General features: G+C 39.4%; 1 protein-coding gene across 4 annotated transcripts in view; it reads right to left on the reverse strand.

The window, feature by feature from the left end:
- uif (sushi, von Willebrand factor type A, EGF and pentraxin domain-containing protein uif) overlaps positions 1–19,867 on the reverse strand; it is a 71,902-nt gene that overhangs the window by 40,489 nt on the left and 11,546 nt on the right. For all 4 annotated transcript variants that reach the window (XM_065233054.1, XM_065233055.1, XM_065233053.1 and 1 more), the window contains exons 3-8: positions 2,615–2,689; positions 2,452–2,555; positions 958–2,391; positions 695–897; positions 244–625; positions 19–179 (exon numbers count right to left, since the gene is read on the reverse strand). In XM_065233054.1, the coding sequence (XP_065089126.1) occupies positions 19–179; positions 244–625; positions 695–897; positions 958–2,391; positions 2,452–2,555; positions 2,615–2,680 (2,350 nt within the window). In that variant the 5' untranslated portion in view covers positions 2,681–2,689. The remainder of the gene's footprint in view (positions 1–18; positions 180–243; positions 626–694; positions 898–957; positions 2,392–2,451; positions 2,556–2,614; positions 2,690–19,867) is intronic.

Below are 19,867 nucleotides of genomic sequence, written 5' to 3' on the forward strand. Positions count from 1 at the left end.
TAGTCTCATTAATTTTACCTTCACATGTTGGCAATGTATCGAATTCTTGATCAGCGCTGCATTTAACTATATTGGAACCAATCTGCTTATAACCTTTATAGCACTGAATACGTGCCTCATCACCGAAGAAATACTGACGAGTTCTATCCACAAAGAATCCATTTTCAATTTCTGGATAACTGGAAATAAATTAAAAGCAGTGTCGTTGAAATAGAACTTCAAACTTGATTATTCAGAAATTACTTAAAGCATCGCTTCCGAGTGCATGTAGGGACGAGACTACTCCAAGTTCCGTTCGACATGCAATTAAGCACAGGTTGACCGTTGCGCTGATAACCAGATTCGCATTCGTATCTGACGATTGTGCCGTAGCTGCGTCCACCTCCATTCAGAATGGTAACATTTGCGTGAGGAACTTCTTGCAGTAGTGGACATTGTGATGCTAAGCATGAGGGTTGTCGTTCCCAATTACCATCAGCCAAGCAGGAAATCTTTTCAATGGCATTGCCCGAAGCAAACGCAAATCCGGCATAGCATTGATACATTGCAAGACCACGGTATGTCACGTTTGAAGATCCAATCGAAAATCCGTTATCAATCTGAGGAACTGGACCACAGTATACCTCTATAATATATTAATAGTTACACTCTCTGAATCCAAATCGATTAAAAATTTATGTATGTTTTTATCTACCTTGACACTTGGGAATGTAGTCAACGCTCCAAGTTCCTCCGTTTTGACATTTCGTTACAATCTTGTTTTTGCCAGTTGCGAATTCTTGACCGATTGGGCATGTGAAAGTAATGATAGTCCCAAAAGCTGTATCGCGACTAGATGCTAGGGCTCCAAACCCAGGTTTTAAATCTGGACAATCCGCAGAAAATTGTGCTAACCATCTGGGAAATGATAGTCACATAAATTATTCAAGAAAACCCAATAAAATAACAGTATCTTACCCCTTGTCGTTATGTAAGGCATCAGTAATAAATTTTACTAGAATATTTCCTGAGGACGCTGTAAGTGTGATTTTTGGCACTGTATTTCCTGTGAAACCAAAATCAGGATGAAGACGCAGACCAGATGTGGAAGAGCCATCGAAAATCTGAACTTTATCGCTTTTGTGCACTTTAAAGTTTTTGAACCGTAAAGAAAGCGGGCCACCCATGGGGTTCTTGATCTTAAAAAAACATTCTTGATTATTAGGGTAGTTTGACAGATCATAAGCAGGAGAAGTAACAGTGCCGTTCAAAGCTGTTATAGTTGCTGCACATCCTTGTGTATACTTCATGCTGAATCCTTTTTTAGAGCCTCCGAGAGATGTTTTGAAAAATACGTATAATTGGTTGCCCGTAGAAATTATTACTCTATTACGATCGTTCAATGATGTACCAGTTAAACGGGTAATTGGTTTACTATGGGCATTATCTCCATCACGAATGAGAATAAAATCGCGATCTTCATTTAAGTTTAGATCATCAACTTCTAGTGAAATCACTCGGCCGTTCTGGGCTTTTATTATATATAAGCATTCAAGTCCACCTGGGTATGTTTTTGGATAACCTGGGCTATTCAGCATCTGCGCTTGGGTAGTTGCCTGCAACTTGCCTCCACATGTCTGAGGCTCAGTTTTCCATGTTGCTCTAAAACCTTTACGCTCAACGCTTCCGTCAGACGTAAATTTGATAATCATGAAATTTGACGCAGTGATGAATGGTTTACTGGTTAAATCGTTCTTACCAGACAGTGTGGCCAGCGACACCGCTTTGTTTTCAGTTCGACCTCCGACTAAAATCTGAACGATATCAAAGTTTTTTTCAGTATCAAATTCTTGGAATTGCAAAATTATGTTCGTGCCCTGAGGTCCTTCCAGTGTCCACTTACACCCTGCCAATGCTGGATACTTTTGAGGAAAATTTGGTGATTCAATAACATCTCCACCCGATTGCATGTGGAAATGACACGCGTTTGGACAGTCCAGCTCATCACTTCCATCTCCACAGTCATCATTTCCATCGCATTTGAATGCCTGGTTTATACAAGCCCCATTAGAGCATCGGACTGAATTTTGGGGACATGCAGGCCTTTTGCACATAAATGGCAACAAATTTTCACACGTTTCTAACTGCCAGGACTGCATGCTATTTACGTTTGAAGCCGCAACACATTCTCCAGCTGCAGGATCGGGTTGATTCAGAGCCCAAAATCCTGAATATTGCGAAACTAGTCCCCCTGCTGTAGATTCTAGTGTGTTTGTTCTGAGGTCATCTAATGAAGCAAGACCTAACCAATACATATTCGCCGTTCGTCCTCTAGACTCGCCAAAAAGAGCAATTTCTCTTGTTGCTTCATTCTCCTCAAACGATTCGATAGTTGCGAGCTCAGCACCATATCTATTATAAATGTAAAAATTTCAATCATAGAAATACAAGTGCAATTTAAGAATAAGCTACCGTTTACAAAGCTCAGCTGATTTTTCCCATGAGTGTTTTACACTAAAATATTTGTAGCAATTCAGCGCTCTCAGTTCCCAACCTATCGAACACGAAAATGGGTCCTGCGTAAAATATAATTTGAAGATCATATTTAAGTTTATCAAATTATTAATTGACATACCTCTGCTAATACTGTAATAAATACTGAAGCTAACAATATTATCTTATGTGCTACATGCCTAGCCATCCTTTATGTCTGAAAAGAAATAAACAAGAGAAAATGCAAGGTTAACTAACATTTTTTTAAATAATAATAAGCAACTGTTCCAAGCGTTAGGCGGGATTGATATTCAAAAAGCTGACACAAAAGGTGATCAGTCATTTGGGATACATCGGAAAATTGCACAAAAGGTCCTGCCTACAAACCACGGGGACATTTTTAGAGATTCTAAGCAGACAACTGAACAAGAAAGGAAGGATGAATGTGAAGAAGGAAAACATATAACAGGATGAAGATCAAAAAAGGTGAACTACACAATTAGAAATAACTAATTTTACACGGGACGGAATCCGTCTTTGACATAAAAGATGAGGCGTAAACAAACATGTCATGAGTGCTCCGAGACTGAAAAGTTCGTTGCTCGACGAAAAGTACGTTTGATTTAAATAAGTTTGATTGATCCTTGTTTGGATCCTTGATTCGCGTCTGTTATGACTCAAATTTATGTCAAAATTGTCGCTCGTATGTGTGAGGGACCTTTCTAAGTGAGTAGGCGGAGAAAATTTATACTGTCATGTAAAGAAGGTGAAGCTAATGAAGAACGAAAAACGGATAGCGGATGGAAAGCATAATGAGAAACAACGTGAATTGTTGCGGTGCCGGTTGTGTAGTGGTAAGCGTGATTGCCTCTCACCCCAGCAGGCCTGGGTTCAATCCCAGTCGGCGCCACCGGGATGTTCTGAGGCATAACATCTCTGAACACGCCTTCCTTCGGAAGAGAAGTAAAGCCGTTGGTCCCCGGTTCATGATTTGATGGTCGATATGTAGGGTCCAGGTGTGGGAGCTGCCTCCCTAGCGTCGGTAGCAAGGCGTGATCAGAGATGTTATGCCTCAGAACATCCCGGTGGCGCCGACTGGGATTGGACCCAGGCCTGCTGGAGTGAGAGGTAATCACTCTTACCACTACACCACCGGTGCCGCTACCGAAGGAAAAGACATTAAAACGTAGGAGCGGAAAACAAGGCAATGGAAATAAAGAAGGATGAAGGAATGAAGAAAATAAACAGAACCATGGAAAGAACAAAGAAGAAAATAGATCAAAGAGTGGATTTAGAAGAATACCAAGAACCAACAAAATATCAGAAGAAGTGAAGAAGATACAAGAAGACGTATACGATACGCAGTTAATTCAGCAATGGAGAAGATGAAGCAGACCTGTCAACAAAATGTCAAGATAAGAGAATTAAAAAAGAATTATCACAATTCATATGACATGATGTATAGCATAGCATAGCATAGCATATGCGATTGTACAAATCGTGGGTGGCTATATAATGGTCAACTAATACGTTTTGCAGAAAATATCGAGTGTTGACGCAGAAAATATCACTTGGGATTAGTGATTTTCCCCACACGAAAATAAAATCTACAATACAAGCATCGCATTATACACCTGGCCACATCCTTACAATCGCATGGGAAGGGAGGGAAAGTTAATCCAACATCTACTTAAGAAGGTGCAGGGAACCCATACTACCTTCATAGGTGTCACAGGAAGGAAAGAGTTGTGTTAGTGGGAGGGTGAATGATTTGGCAACTCTATTCGTCAATATAGAGCATTTGATAAATCAGTGACAAAAAATAAAATATAAATTAATATGACATGATGCAAGCATGCAAAATGTCAAGAATTATCACAATTCATATGACATGATGCAAGCATACAAAATGTCAATAATTAAAATAAAGTTAAGGGTTCTGTACAAAGCACGACCGCATTGTTGACGTAGAACTACGAGACTATTTTGTTGTTCCATTTAATATTTAATAATTATATAAATACTCTCAGATTTTTTTTAAGTTCTCATAAAAACTCTCTTTACGTTTTTCTCGGAATTTATTAAAAAATATTCATTAGAAATTACCCTATAATCCTCTTTACAATCGTCATGTTATTTCACACAGAACCAACTCATAATTTTACTTTAAACTTAAACAATTGACTTGGCGTTGTAGTAACTCTATAAAAATACTTCTAAGAACTCTATTGGAATTTGTATCTTACATACATTATTATCTCTAGAATCCATCTCACTGCGTCCTAGCAAGAAGTACGGTCGACTTGTTTCGCGCTCCGTTGTTTTGGAAGTTTTCTCGGTATTCGCTTGATATAAATTATCAGTTTTTTTTCTCACTAAGTGACTCCTGGCATAGTTCCCGGTAAATTGATCGAAAAGTGAGTTTTTTTTAGTAGAAAGTGTCATTTTCGGAAAGAGTAATCCGTGCTATTGGAAATTCGCGAACCAATTTGGGCATCATCGTTGCGTGGTCACGCATACGCGCTTACGCATACCCACGCACGTATCATCATCATCGAGTGTGAGCACCCGTTTCTACATCTTCATCGTTCATCAATCATCGTGCGCCTGTGTGCGCTGAGTGCCGCGCCTCGATCAAGTGCACCACAGCGAAGGTCATCCACGCTGCGCGTCGCTTCCCAGTCATCTGTGTAAACGCCTACACATATAACACTCGGTGGTAGTAGTATAGGATTATCAGATAAGTTTTTTTTTTTTTTTGTTTCTTTTCCTCCCCCATTAGGTAAATTTTCATTTTGTATTTCTGTGTTTGTACTGTTTTCTGTGTATTGTGTCTGTGCGTTCAGTGGGAGAGCATTTTGCGCTCCCACTAGTTGAACAAAATGGATGTTTTGTCAGAAGACGACATGGATGACCATTCATCTAAGAAAAATGATGATGTCATCCATGGTTCGTCGTCTCAGTCTGACAATGGGCAGGCTGAGAAAAGCTCCAGATTGCGGGCCTACCCGAATGACTCGACTGGCCCATGGGTTGTCTATTTTCAGCCCAAAAACAAACCCTTGAATGTTGTTCAGATATCTGATGATCTGACAAAGCGATTCTCTGCCGTGACCGAAATAACGAAGGTTAGGCACAACAAACTTCGTGTGACCGTCGCTAACCTGAAACAGGCCAATGAAATTGCTGTTTCCCAGTTTTTCACACTGGAATATAGGGTGTACATTAGACTGATGCAAATTTTGACATTTTCGCTCCACAGTGCCCAAACGATTCCAAATTGGGTCCTGATTAGTCTCCCAAAATTTGAACTGATTTGATAAGAAACTGACTTCGCACAAACCATTTGAAGTTTATATGGAAATTACTATAGAAAAACCAAATGTTTTGTACATATCCATCTAACAATTTACCATATCGCTCTGCTTTAAAAAATGATAACTGTACTCGTAGAAAATTTTTTCAGCTACAACTTTGTCCTGAATCACTTTTCAATATAATGTAAACATCAAAAATTAACAATAATTCAAACCACTAATGTCTTACGATTATGCTCAATCAACTGTTCAGCAGGCAACATTGGTGTTTCTGGCGCTTGGAATAGAGCACAAAAATCATGGCTACTATGTCACACTGCAAGATACAGTGTTGCTCACAAAACAGTTGCTTGATCATGCCATAAGATTATCAATCTCTTAAACAATTAATAACTATTTTATTTGACGTTTGGCTCAAGAACTATGTTCTGCTAACTTGAAGCTAAGAAAATTTTCCATAAGTATAGCTTTTAAATTTTTGAACAGTGCCATATGGAAAAAGGTAAGAAGACAATGAACAAAAAGTTTGGATTTCCCATAGTAATTTCCATATAAACTTCAAATGGTTTGTGCCAAGTCAGTTTCTTTTCAAATGAGTTCAAATTTTGGGAGACTAATCATTACCCGGTTTGAAACCGTTTGAGCACTGTGGAGCAAAAATGTCAAAATTTGCATCAGTCTAGTGTACATTCCAGCCTCTGATGTGGAGATCGAAGGCGTGGTCACTGAGGCGAGCCTGAACCCCGAGATACTGGAGAAGCAAGCGGTTGGCCGATTTAAGAAACCCTTGCTTCCTCCGGTAAAGATACTGGCCGTTCATAGAATGAAGTCAGTATCGCTCAGCGAGGGTAAAAAGAGTTTTACCCCCACAGACTCGTTTCGGGTGACCTTTTCTGGATCTGCCCTTCCTCAATACATCGAGCTGGGAAAACTTCGTCTTCCTGTGCGGTTGTTTGTACCTCGGGTCATGAACTACCAGAATTGTAAGCGGTTGGGACATACGGCCTCCCACTGCGGCAACAAGGCACGCTGCTCCACATGCGGGGAGAAGCATGAGGATGGCGCCTGCGCAGCTACTGCACCAAAATGCGTGTACTGCAACGGAACTCCTCCTCATGCTCTCTCGTCGTGCCCGGCGTACAAACAGCTCGGGGACAAAATGAAACGCTCCCTCAAGGAACGTTCCAGGCGGTCTTTTGCAGAAATGCTTAAGACAGCCCCGCCATCGACCAGTGACAAAAATCCCTTTTCTCTTTTGTCAGATGACGAGACTGACTCTGACTTGGCTGAGGAGGGAACTTCTTTCAGTTTTCCGGAAGGTTCTGCACGGAAACGAAAGCGCATCCGTTCGCGGATTGTTGCAAATAAAGAACCCCAAATCAGCTTGCCCAAATCAAGGAGTGGTGGAAAAAAGGAGACTTCTACTCCTCCTGGATTCCGCAGAACTGACTATATCCAGGATTTTCCACCTCTTCCGGGGACATCCAAAACCCCTGATGCCCCAATTTTAAGAACAGAAACCCCTTCTTCATCTGGGTTGTTCTCATTTGATGACATTGTGGACGGTATTCTCAAATACCTCAACATTTCTGATCCTCTGAAAAGCATTGTCCTCACATTGCTTCCCACTGTGAAATCCTTCTTGAAGCAATTGACTTCAAAATGGCCCCTTCTTGCAGCTATCATCTCCTTCGATGGATAATTTTCCAAACGAGGTCGGGGATTTGATCACTGTTCTACAGTGGAATTGTCGAAGTCTTATTCCGAAATTAGATTCGTTCAAGTATTTAGTCCATAACAATAATTGCGATGCATTTGCCCTCTGTGAAACATGGCTCTCTTCAGAAATTGATCTCCCTTTTTATGATTTTAACATTATTCGATTGGATCGTGAGGATTCACGTGGAGGAGGGGTACTATTGGGGATCAAAAAGTGCCATTCCTTCTATAGAGTGAATCTTCCCGAATTCCCCGGTATTGAAGTTGTCGCATGTCAGGCTACGATTAAAGGTAAGAGCCTTTGTATTGCTTCTGTATATATTGCTCCTAGAGTCTCTGTTAATCGCAAACAACTTTTCGACATATGTGCGGTACTTCCCGCTCCATGGTTGATCATGGGAGATTTTAACTCCCACGGTAAAGGCTGGGGGGAGCTGTACGATGATAACCGTTCTACTTTGATTTATGATCTCTGCGACAACTTCAACATGACAATACTTAACAATGGAGAAGTAACACGTTTGGCTGGTCCATCCTCGAATGGTAGCAGATTAGACCTCACCTTTTGCTCTAATTCACTATCGTTGGATTGCACTTGGCATGTAATCCAGGATCCGCACGGTAGTGATCATCTGCCGATCAAAATTTCGATTGCCAGTGGGTTCAACTCGTCAGAATCCGTTAACGTCGCGTATGATCTAACCCGTAACATCGATTGGACTAAGTTCCAATCCGCGATAGGCGATGCAGTATCGTCAGTGGAAGAGCTTCCGCCGTTGGAGGAATATAATTTCCTCTCTAGTCTCATCGTCGACAGCGCACTTCAAGCTCAAACACGACCGGTGCCGCGATCGTCAATTCGTAAGAAAACACCATCGCTCTGGTGGGATCAACAATGCACGGAGGTTTACCGTAAAAAGTCCGACGCGTTTAAAATTTTTCGGAAACGCGGAACACGCGAGCATTTCGACGCATACACATCTCTTGAACGCGAACTCAAGAGCCTCATCAAGGCCAAAAAACGGGGTTACTGGCGGCAGTTTGTAGACGGATTGTCGCGCGAAACGTCTATGAATACGCTTTGGAGTACGGCGCGAAGAATGCGTAACCGGTCTACTAACAACGAAAGCGAGGAATGCTCGGATCAATGGATTCTTAAATTCGCGCGAAAAGTGTGTCCGGATTCCGTGCCGTCGCAGTTGATTCCTCGCGAAACCGCGAATTCGGTAGACGACATCAGTCAGCCTTTTTCAATGGTGGAACTTTTACTCGCTCTCCTTTCGTGTGGCAATTCTGCCCCGGGATCTGATAGAATCAAGTTCAACTTGCTGAAAAACCTCCCAGACGTTGCTAAGAGGCGCATGTTGAACTTGTACAATCAGTTCTTGGAGCTTAATATTGTTCCCGACGATTGGAGACGAGTAAGGGTGATAGCCATTAAAAAGCCTGATAAACCCGCGTCGGATCACAATTCGTATCGGCCCATCGCGATGCTGGCGTGTATTCGGAAATTGATGGAGAAAATGATCCTTTTTCGCCTCGACAAATGGGTTGAGACGAACCACCTTCTTTCAGATACTCAATTTGGTTTCCGTAGGGGCAAGGGAACGAACGACTGTCTCGCGTTGCTTTCCTCGGAAATTCAGTTAGCTTTTGCTAAGAAAGAGCAAATGGCTTCTGTGTTCTTGGATATCAAGGGGGCTTTTGATTCAGTATCCGTTGAAGTTCTTTCAGAGAAACTCCACGCTTGTGGATTGTCTCCATTAATGAATAATTTTTTGTACAATTTTCTGACAGAAAAACATATGAGCTTTTCTCATGGAAACTCTACAGCTTTTCGATTTAGCTACATGGGTCTCCCCCAAGGCTCATGTTTAAGCCCCCTTTTGTACAATTTCTACGTTAGAGAAATTGACAATTGTCTTAATGACAATTGCACGTTGAGACAACTTGCAGATGACGGCGTAGTGTCTATCACAGGGCCAAAAGAGGTTGACCTGCAAGGACCCTTACAGGATACCTTGGACAATTTGTCTACTTGGGCTATTCAGCTGGGTATCGAATTCTCCACGGAGAAAACTGAGTTGGTCGTTTTTTCTAGGAAGCATAGCCCAGCACAACCGAAGCTTCAACTTTTGGGTAAACCGATCACTCATTCCATGTCTTTCAAATATCTTGGGGTCTGGTTCGATTCCAAATGCACCTGGAGATCCCACATTGAGTATCTGAGACGAAAATGCCAACCAAGGATCAATTTCCTTCGATCAATTACCGGAACGTGGTGGGGAGCCCATCCACAAGATCTTCTGACGTTGTACGGGACAACGATTTTATCGGTTCTAGAATATGGTAGTTTTTGTTTTCAGTCGGCAGCTAAAACTCACATCATCAAGCTGGAACGGATCCAGTATCGTTGTCTTCGTATCGCGTTAGGATGCATGCACTCGACTCATACGATGAGTCTCGAAGTGCTGGCGGGCATGTTGCCACTATCCGTCCGTTTTTCAGAGTTATCTCTGAGGCTCCTCACCCGTTGTGAAGTAATGAACCCACTGGTGATCGAAAACTTTGAGAAGCTTCTGGAGCTAAATCCTCAAACATGTTTTATGACTTTGTACTACCTTTATTTAACACAGGATGTCAGCCCTTCAAGAAATATTCCCAATCGTGTAGTCTTCTCCGATTTCGGCAATTCAGTGAATTTTGATTTATCTATGACGCAGGAAATCCGCGGAATTCCAGAGCATCATCGTCCTATGATTGCTCCGTCATTATACGCTGCAAAGTTTGGCCATGTTGATTCTGCACGAACGTTTTTCACAGATGGATCTCTAATAGAGGAGTCCGCTGGTTTTGGTGTATTTAATGAATTTCATAGCGCCTCTCGAAAACTTGAAGCTCCTTGTTCTGTGTATGTGGCTGAACTGGCAGCAATTCACTACACTTTGGAAACTATTGCTTCACTTCTTCCACACCACTACTTTATTTTTACGGATAGTCTCAGTTCTGTCGAGGCTATCCGTTCCATTAGGCCGGTAAAGCACTTCTCGTATTTTCTCTTGAAAATACGAGAACTGCTTAGTGCTTTATCCGTGCGCTCTTTCATCATCACCTTCGCGTGGGTCCCTTCGCATTGCTCAATTTTGGGCAATGAGAAGGCGGATTCACTTGCGAAGGTGGGCGCTATGGAAGGCGACATTTATGATCGACAGATCGCCTATAGTGAATTTTTCTCTATTTATCGTCAGCAGTCGCTCGTTAGCTGGCAACATCAATGGAGTGAAGGGAGCTTGGGACGATGGCTACATTCAATTATCCCTAAGGTGTCGAAGTTTGCATGGTTCAAAGGGTTGGACTTGAGTCGAGACTTCATACGCGTGATGTCTCGTCTCATGTCCAATCACTATTGTCTAAACGCTCACTTGTTCCGTGTGGGGTTGGGAGACAGCAATCTCTGTGAATGTGGACAAGGTTACCAGGACGCTGATCACATCCTTTGGTCTTGTGCGGAGTATCGTGGAGTCAGATCACATTTTTATGATTCCCTTCGGGCTCGAGGTAGACAACCTAATGTTCCAGTTCGGGATATTTTGGCTAGACGCGATCTGGAGTTTATGAAACTCATATATGTTTACTTTAAGGATATTAACCTTAGATTGTAAGTTTGATTAACCGTGTGTTTAGTTTGTATTTTGTACGTGTGGGGTTTTTTTTTTCTCAATGTTTGTTTTCAAGATGAATAGAAATAACTTCATGCTTTAGGATTAAGTAAATAGTTGTATCGTAAACCACATTTCAAACCTCCTTCTTCCCTTTTCCCATCCAAAAAATTGTAAATCTCCACTAACCTCGAGACAACCGCGAGTACTCGGTCCAGTTCCTTTAACTTTAAATTTAAGACAGCAATAATGTATAACGCAAAGGATAACTCGGCTCTGTAAAGTTTATTCGATTGAGCCTGTACAAATAAAGTTAATATAAAAAAAAATCTCTAGAATCCTTTGGAATTTTCATCAAAATTATCGATTAAGTTCTTCAAATAAATTCTAGTAGTTGAGAAGAATATTATTTTCCAAAGAGAGGACGAAGTATATTTTTCCCCGGTTCATCGTCGAAATTCACGGACTTCTCTCGGTGATTTATAATTTCCTGCTTTTCCCGATTTCCCGGTTCACTGGTCACTCTGTTCCCAGTATACAATAGGTCTTATTCATCTGAACAACATTACTAAGAGATAGCAATCTCCTATCTAGTCGAAAAAGAGAAAACGAAACTCAGTCCGCATCATGCTCTCTTGCCGTGCGGATATATGTATTTGCTTTTTGCTGAAGGAAGTGTTACTGCTACCTTAAGCTGCAACAAATTTAAACAGCACTTTTTGGTGCTCAATATACCTGTAAATTTTCTACCTTGTTCGACTCTTATTCCTCTTCGATCCTTGTTTGTACCCGAAGTAATCCTGCTTGGATATCGAATTGGAAAATTCCTCTTCGATCCTTCAGATTCTTATAGTAATCTGCTTGGGAGTCGATTTGGATAAACGTTTTACTGCCGCCATGGTGCCTAAGCGCAAACGAAAGGGGCAATCTCTTGATCCCCATTCTGATTAAATTAATTTTAGCATTCAATTTGATTTGCCCACGGATGATGAGAATGATCCGTCATCCAGAAAAAAAAATCTAATAAACTTTCCCGGCTTAATGCCAAAAAGGAAAAGATTTTCCATATTGTGATAACCACTTCCGATTTCCATGCTCTCCGTATGGAACTTTTGAACTTCGTGAAATTCTAGTTTTCACTATAAATTGGCCGTCGGGGTAAACGCCGTGTATTGGCTGAAACCTTGAACGGATTCAAATGTCTTCTCAAGTATCTTACTGAGAAGCAGCATATTTTTTTTACTTACGACACCAAAACTGAACGTGTGTTCAAGGTTGTCATGAAAGGTCTGTCCAGTGGTGAATCCCTGGATCAGATCAAAAATGAACTGGTAAAATTACTTGGAGTTCTGCGAGTCCAAGTAATCAAAATGAAACTAAAATCCCGTCCAGGCGATTCACGCAACGGGGTTTTTAATGATGACAACTTCAAGGCCTTAGAAAAAGCTAGCCTTATGCTCCATGTCCGACTGAAGTGGGAACACTTCAGGAAGACTGGAGGAAGTTTTCAAAACCTCACCCAGTGTCGTAAGTGCCAGCAATAATGGGGTCACGAAAAAAAAAATACTACATGTCAGCTAAATGCATGAATTGTGGTGATTCCTCTCATGCAAAGGACGAATTCCTGTGAAGGAAGATCCTAAGAAATTTGAAAGTTCAAATTGTGATGAAACCCACAAATCAAATTTTTGGGAGTGTAAGACTACAATCTCGTTCTAAGCGATAGATAGAAAACGCTCCACGTTCCTGACCAGGTACAAATTCCTCTGCTGTTAAGAACGGTCAGCGAGATGCAAGTTTGCTTTCTTCAATAAGTAAACTTTTTGAAAAGATAATTTTGAATAGAATGATGCTTCCCATCTATACGAATTCAATTTTTGCAGATGAGCAGTTTGTATTTCGCCATGGGCATTCAACTACTCATCAGCTCTTAAGAGCTACCAATTTAACTCGTGCAAACAAATCTGATCGCTGCTCAACTGGAGTTGCTCTTCTAGACATAAAAAAAGCATTCGACAGTGTTTGGCATGAAGATTTGATTGCTTAATTGAAAAAGCTAAATTTTCCACATTACATTAAATGAAATTAGTTCAAAATTATTTAACTGACAGAACTCTGCAGGTAAATTATCAAAATTCCAAATCTGAACGACTACCAGTTAGAGCGGAGTTCCTCAGAGTAGCATTCTTGGGCCTATATTGTATAACATTTTCACTTCGGACCTCCCTGATTTGCCTCAGGGTTGCCACAAATCTGTTATTTGTTATTGTTATGTTATTGCAGCAGACTACAGAAAAGTTTAGATATTTTCTCTTCTTATTAACAAAACATGGAAGATTTCTCCCAACGCTTCAAAAACTCAACTTTAATATTTTCACATAAACCTAGAGCTTCCTTTTTGAAATCTAGTTGTAGTCACATAGTCACTATAAACGGAGTTCCAATTTCCTGGTCAAACCAAGTAAAATATATTGGATTAGTACTAGACCAAAAATTAAGTTTTAAAGATCATCTTAAGGGTTTTCAAGCCAAATGTAACAAATATATAGAATGTTATGTTGTCCTCTTTTATACACGAAATCCAAACTTTGCCTGACGAATAATCTTCTAATAGTTATTTAAAAAAGTTTTTAGACCTGCCATGCTTTGCCCTGTGCCAATATGGTCTAGTTGTTGCACTACGAGGAAAAAAGCACTTCAAAGGATTCAGAACAAAGTTTTGAAGATGATTTTGAAGTTGCCTCCCTGGTGCAGTAATACCGAAGTACATAGAACTTCGAATGTTGAGACTTCAGAACAAAAGTCCAACAAAATAGTTAATAATTTCAGGCAAAATTCGCTGCAATCCTCAATTAGTTCCCTTTTTAATTATATAAGATTTAGTTTTAGTTCTTAGTTTTAAGATGTCAATTGTTATACTGAAATGCAGGTTTAAAACACCTGTTTAAAATACTGAATTGCCTAGGCAGGAACAACTTAGATATATATCATAACAATTAAGGCTGGTAAGTTTCTGTAGTAGCTGGAGTACCTAGGTTAAAATGAAATGTAATTAATTTAGAATTTTGAACAAATAAAGAGTGAAACAAAAAAAAACGAAACTAGCTCATAGAATGAGTAACTTTTGCCCATTCGTAAGGAAACATTTCTAAAAGCGTTGGACACTCAGTACATGAGAAACTTAAGTAAAAGTGACTCACTGAATAAGATTCGTTTTCAGTTAATGTAAATTGCTGAAGCAAGCCTTTTGAATCAAATGTTACTAGCGCTGTATAGTGAGTGAATTCTGAACTATGAGGCCAATCATGCGATAGATATTGTCCATCACAATAACTTCACTGAATACACAAGCCTGCTTTCTGACCGTACTGTTCAGTTAAAACATGGAATTTGATACACTGAGCTTGACTATCCACTATCCAATTTCTACACCCAACCGCGGATATAAGATTTGCTTACAATTATGGGGATTCATCATCAGAGGATTTTAGTGGAGACCGCATGAACCGAGGATGCGATATACCGAGCTGCATTCCAATGCAAGAAAATGAAGAAAGAAAAATGCGGAGAGTCAGGGAAATTAATCATATCGAAAAAAAAACTGCCGACTGGGGGACTCGAACCACGAACGTTGCGATTATGAGACCTGTGCTTGCACATTCACGTTAAAAATCTGACGTGGTCAGCTCCAAATCATCAAAACGTTGAAATCTACAGTGTGCATCGTCCGTAACCGTTGTCTCCGGCAAGTTTAAGTTCGTTTTAGCTCATAAATTTTCAAATTTGGGCTGGACAGTATACCTAGGTTTTCGCTATAAACAAGACGATGGACTGGAAGATGTACAAACAACAGTGCCTGTTAAACACATTTTACCGTTCATTAGAGCACACAAAGGGCCCATGATGATTTAACCAGATTTGGAAAGCTGCCACTACAGTGCGAAGTGAGAAAAAGCTTCTGCACGAAGTAAGAAGGAACTTCCAGTGAAATCAAATTTTCGTTTTCAAGGAAACTATAAGAAACTTCCAGCGAAAACTGGTAGAAATTTATTTTAATCCACCTAACTGCCCATTCCGCCCAATAGAGAAATATTGGACAATTAGCAACGAGAGAAAATGGAGGGGATTTCGAAGAAATTCATTATTTTATCAGATCGTCGGAATAATTTTGTGATGTTTTGTAATAATAAAGCTTTATTTTAAATACGTTGAGGACAAGATTGATAGATTTTGCAACAAAAATCAGCAATGTAACGGCCATTTGTAGATAAACCATGCCTTTAAACCAATCCCAAGATATACATGATTTCTTACTTCCGGACTCTAACTGTCTCACACTTCAAACAATATACATATGTAGTGAACCTAGCTGATTCCTCGAGCCTCTCTGTTATCGAACAAATTATAAAGTCAACTGTTGCCCTGAACCTACTTTTAATTAGACAGGGGAAATGGCTCGGATGTTGGCCTATGATTTTAAAGATTGGGTCGATCGATAAAAATCTCCTGATCTTAAATTTTTATTAGAACAAAAAAAAATGTCAAAAACTGTATTCTTTTGGCCCAATATTATACATGCTTTGGCTGACATTAGGGACTATAAGCCTAAATCTAACTCATCAACACATCAGCCGAGACCAATGGCTTACTTTCTTTAGGAAGGACGACGGGACCAGAGAACTCTGAGATTCTCATGAAGTTTGAGGGCGTTAGCGAGAGGTTAGTAGTGTTACCAGTAGACTGACCCACATTCATATGGGGGAAATTTTTTATCATTTTTTTTTTCAAAGGGCCAACCCCTAGATTTGTGCCATTAAAACCACACTCTGAAAATTTTAGCTCATTCGGTGTAACACGAGCTGGGGCTTTTGATTTAAAACTTATATGGGAATATTGGTTGAAATGAATGGAGAAATAACTGGTTCCGCAAACTCGATTAAGCTTAGAATTTTAGCACACGTAGCTTGAACTATAAGGAACAACTTTGTTGAGGACAGCATCAGGATTCAAGTTAGTATTATGGAGATATTAATTAATTGTGGGCATTCTGCTCGTATATTGCAACAAAATACAGGCAGCTTATGCAACATATCAACTAGATTAACACTGAAAATAAAAGTACATATTTTCCACAGGCCAACATCCAGGCTCGTGTCTTTTGGTGAAATAACCACTTTTTCAGCTTTTTTTGACGTTACACGGGCTGGCGCTTTTGGTTTAATATGGGAGATTTGGTTGAAATTTTTATACACAAAATGCTCATATACATTCAAAAGCGAATATTTCAAAAAAAAAACTAACTGGATTTATTATGCAATCTTCAGAAAATTTGTTGCTCATTAATTGAACTACAAGTTTTGAAAATCTGAATCAAATCGAGAATAAGGAAACTTATGTTATGATCGATAGAGTATTATTTTGTCATGTATTTTATCCAAATTCCCCAAACAAAATTCAAACAAAAAGCGCCAGCTCGTGTTACATCAGAATGAGCTGAAATTTTGGAAAATTAGAACTTTAATTTTGTGGGCCAGTCTAGTCACCAGGTAGAACCGTAATGTGCTACTCCATCCGGGAGTTGGCTGGGTGTTGTCTAGTGCTAAATTTTCAGTCTGTGTAGCCTCATATCGAAGACGATGTCAACTGTCTATGTTTTTAAATTCCCAACAGCCTCGTCTGGGATTAAATCCAGACCCACTACTGCTGTGAAAGGCAACCACGCTTACCACCGGATCTGTTAGCATATCAGTTGGAATTCTATTCCCCAAAAGCAAGCCTTCTTGTCTGCATTATAAGGCTAATCATCATATGAATTTGAATAAATTAAAATAGGTCACTTGTAGAAACTAAACATAACGGACGAGCGTATTTGCTTCTATTTTGTCCATGTCACTGATGTACCAATTTTATAGCTTCAATCATCTGTTTCCTTTTCTGTATGATTGACCGCCATACATTCGTACCTTAGCAGCAAGGAAAATGGTTATATGTCTTGTTGTAAATTTCCCTAGCCATAAATATAGTGAGAATGAATATGACATATCTAATTAACATCGACTTATTGCACGCATATATTCTACAAATGAGTGTGATAGAAACGCACTGCTTGGCACATATGATGGAAGCTCTGCAGTGGATATCGCATTTATCGTAGTAACAATTATTTAAAAACTTCAACGTGCTATCCTGGTTTGGTTCTGTAAATTCAATCTCACGTATTCATACTGTTTAGCTATCATTGAATAAATTATCAAAACATTCGGCACATTAGCATATGAACGCTGAAAGTCTTCTCTGGCACATTTTTTTTACCTGCGCGCAGCTACGACGGCGACGATATTCCACACCTGTAAAAGGTATGCACGCAGGCGAAAGAAAGTGGCGATCAGGAACCGTTAGATTGATACAACACTACGACAATCAAATACTTATTACTCATGCTTGTATCGACACATTCGGTAAAGCTCCATATGAATGACATTCTTTCGTTAGTGTGACATCAACCAAAAGAATTTCGCGACGTGAAAGAGATGTTTCAGGGGACGGACAACTACAGCTAATTTCCTACTACCCTACTTAATATAGCCCACAGCAAAGTTATGAATGGATTGATCAATATACTAAAATATATGCAATAGTGCATTGCTTTTTATAGCAGCTTTTATTTCACATGGTTCCACACCAAAACTTAGAGCAACATTTTAAACCGCAGTTAAAAACCTCTATAATAAAGAAAAATAAAATACATGGTTAAATCAAATTTGAACTAATCCTAAGGCCTCATTGGTGAAATCGAAACGAAGTGTTTTTTGTATGAATGCTTGTATGAAAACAGTCGTTACAACTTGGTTCCATAATGTGGCCCCAGCTATCAATAGATTCAATTTGATAACTGATTTTGATTTCATAATATTAGACTTGGGTAGTGAACCGATGCGGTACCGGACAGTTTCTATTGCAGTTCACTTAAATGTGTGATTTTTTAATGAATCGGATGTTCATTCACAGATAAAGGTTCAAGCATCAACCTGATGAAGACATTAGAACATTTAACCTATATCGTGTTTCGAAAAACCGTGGTCAAACACAAAGTTTCGTAAACCGGGGCTTTTATGAACCAGTGTGGTTCTGCACGGTATTTTGAAGCATAGTTCTAGCAAATATTTAGGTAAGGTTTACTTTATTAGCCCAAGGCTGGTTCATCTCCAGTGGCTGAAGGGGTCTCCCAAGCCTTGTAAATAGTTCTTATTTCTTCGCTTGCATATTTATCTTAAGACGGCCTTCTGGCGTAATGGAAAGTGTCCATGTTTTCACACGGGATGTCTGAGATCTAATTTATTTCCTCAAACAAACTAACAATGCTTTTTAGTTAAACGGCAGATGAAAAAAAATCAACAATACTTTAATAACAAAACTATACTTTAAGATGCTTTCATTTCATAAACTCTTGATTGAAGAATGACAGATTTATATGATATGAAACTTATTTAGTGACAATTTAAATCCTATTGAATTTTCATTAAGATATGAACAGCAAAATTTAATATCGAATACTACACGTGGTTTACTCTAAATGAGCATGATCACATTATCTGGCTCTTTATTTGCGAGACAGTGAGTGGAACTGCTTTTCTTAGAATGAGGTGGTCTTTGCCAAAAGAGTTATATATTTCACAAGTTAGACATTTAATAATGGACCGGTTAGGTAACATGGTCCAATTAATTTTGTTTATTGCTATCTTAATGTTTGGCTTCGACAAGAATCATTCCCACAGAGTAGGTTTTCCGGTACTAGTGGAGCTCACGAGCTCAAATCTCTTCCTCGGACAAGTTGCGAATTACCTTAAACGTGTAGAAAGTACACACTCCACATAATATGTCTAAGTGGTTTATAAACAGCCTGACTATAGTAAACAGAAACATGTATTCCAAAATTTAAATAAAAAAATTATTCACATATTAAATCTTGTTCCTCTAAAAGTAGGATCAATAAATTAGCGACTATGGTAAGTATGTCTTGGAACATGATCTATGTTAAAAGAGAACTAGTATTACAGATAACTGGATAGTTGAACTACAGTCAACTCTCCCTTACTCGATCTCACCCTAACTCGATATTCTCCCGTAATCGATGGATATTGAGACTACTTAAACCAGTTTCCGATAAATATTCCCAAATCTACCTCCGTAATTCAATAAAACGCTGGCCAGACTGAGCAGTGATAACGTGCTATAAGACTATCTTGATGACATTTTTATTTTCGATAATTATTATAACATGTTATAACTCTGTAGTCTGAACGTACTGTAATGCTACGGAGATAACATAAACTCTCTATAATAAAGACCAAAAAAAAACTATCACTGGGTCGTCCGCTCTACTTAGGATTGGGAAAGCGTTAAAAACCACGCTAGGCCATTATACCCCTGCATTACAGCATTTTGTCAGCATTTACTGTGGTAAAATATTAGCGTACAATGAGGCTTGATAAAGCTTTTTTTTATACTGATATCTCAAAACCTGTTGTTATGTTGTTTCGTTTATTATATTCTACAGGTTAAAATAAGTAAATCGAACGACATACATAATATGAGGATTATATACCCGAGCAAAGTCAAGCATCAAAATGACAGCAAATTGAAATCAAGTTTTGATATCAACATCAAACAGAAATCATAATTTTATTTCAGTTTACGCAA

Source organism: Ochlerotatus camptorhynchus, unplaced genomic scaffold (assembly GCF_037179485.1).
Source record: "Ochlerotatus camptorhynchus isolate MF236.1 unplaced genomic scaffold, CSIRO-AGI_Acam_v1.1 ptg000386l, whole genome shotgun sequence".
NCBI lineage: Eukaryota > Metazoa > Arthropoda > Insecta > Diptera > Culicidae > Ochlerotatus > Ochlerotatus camptorhynchus.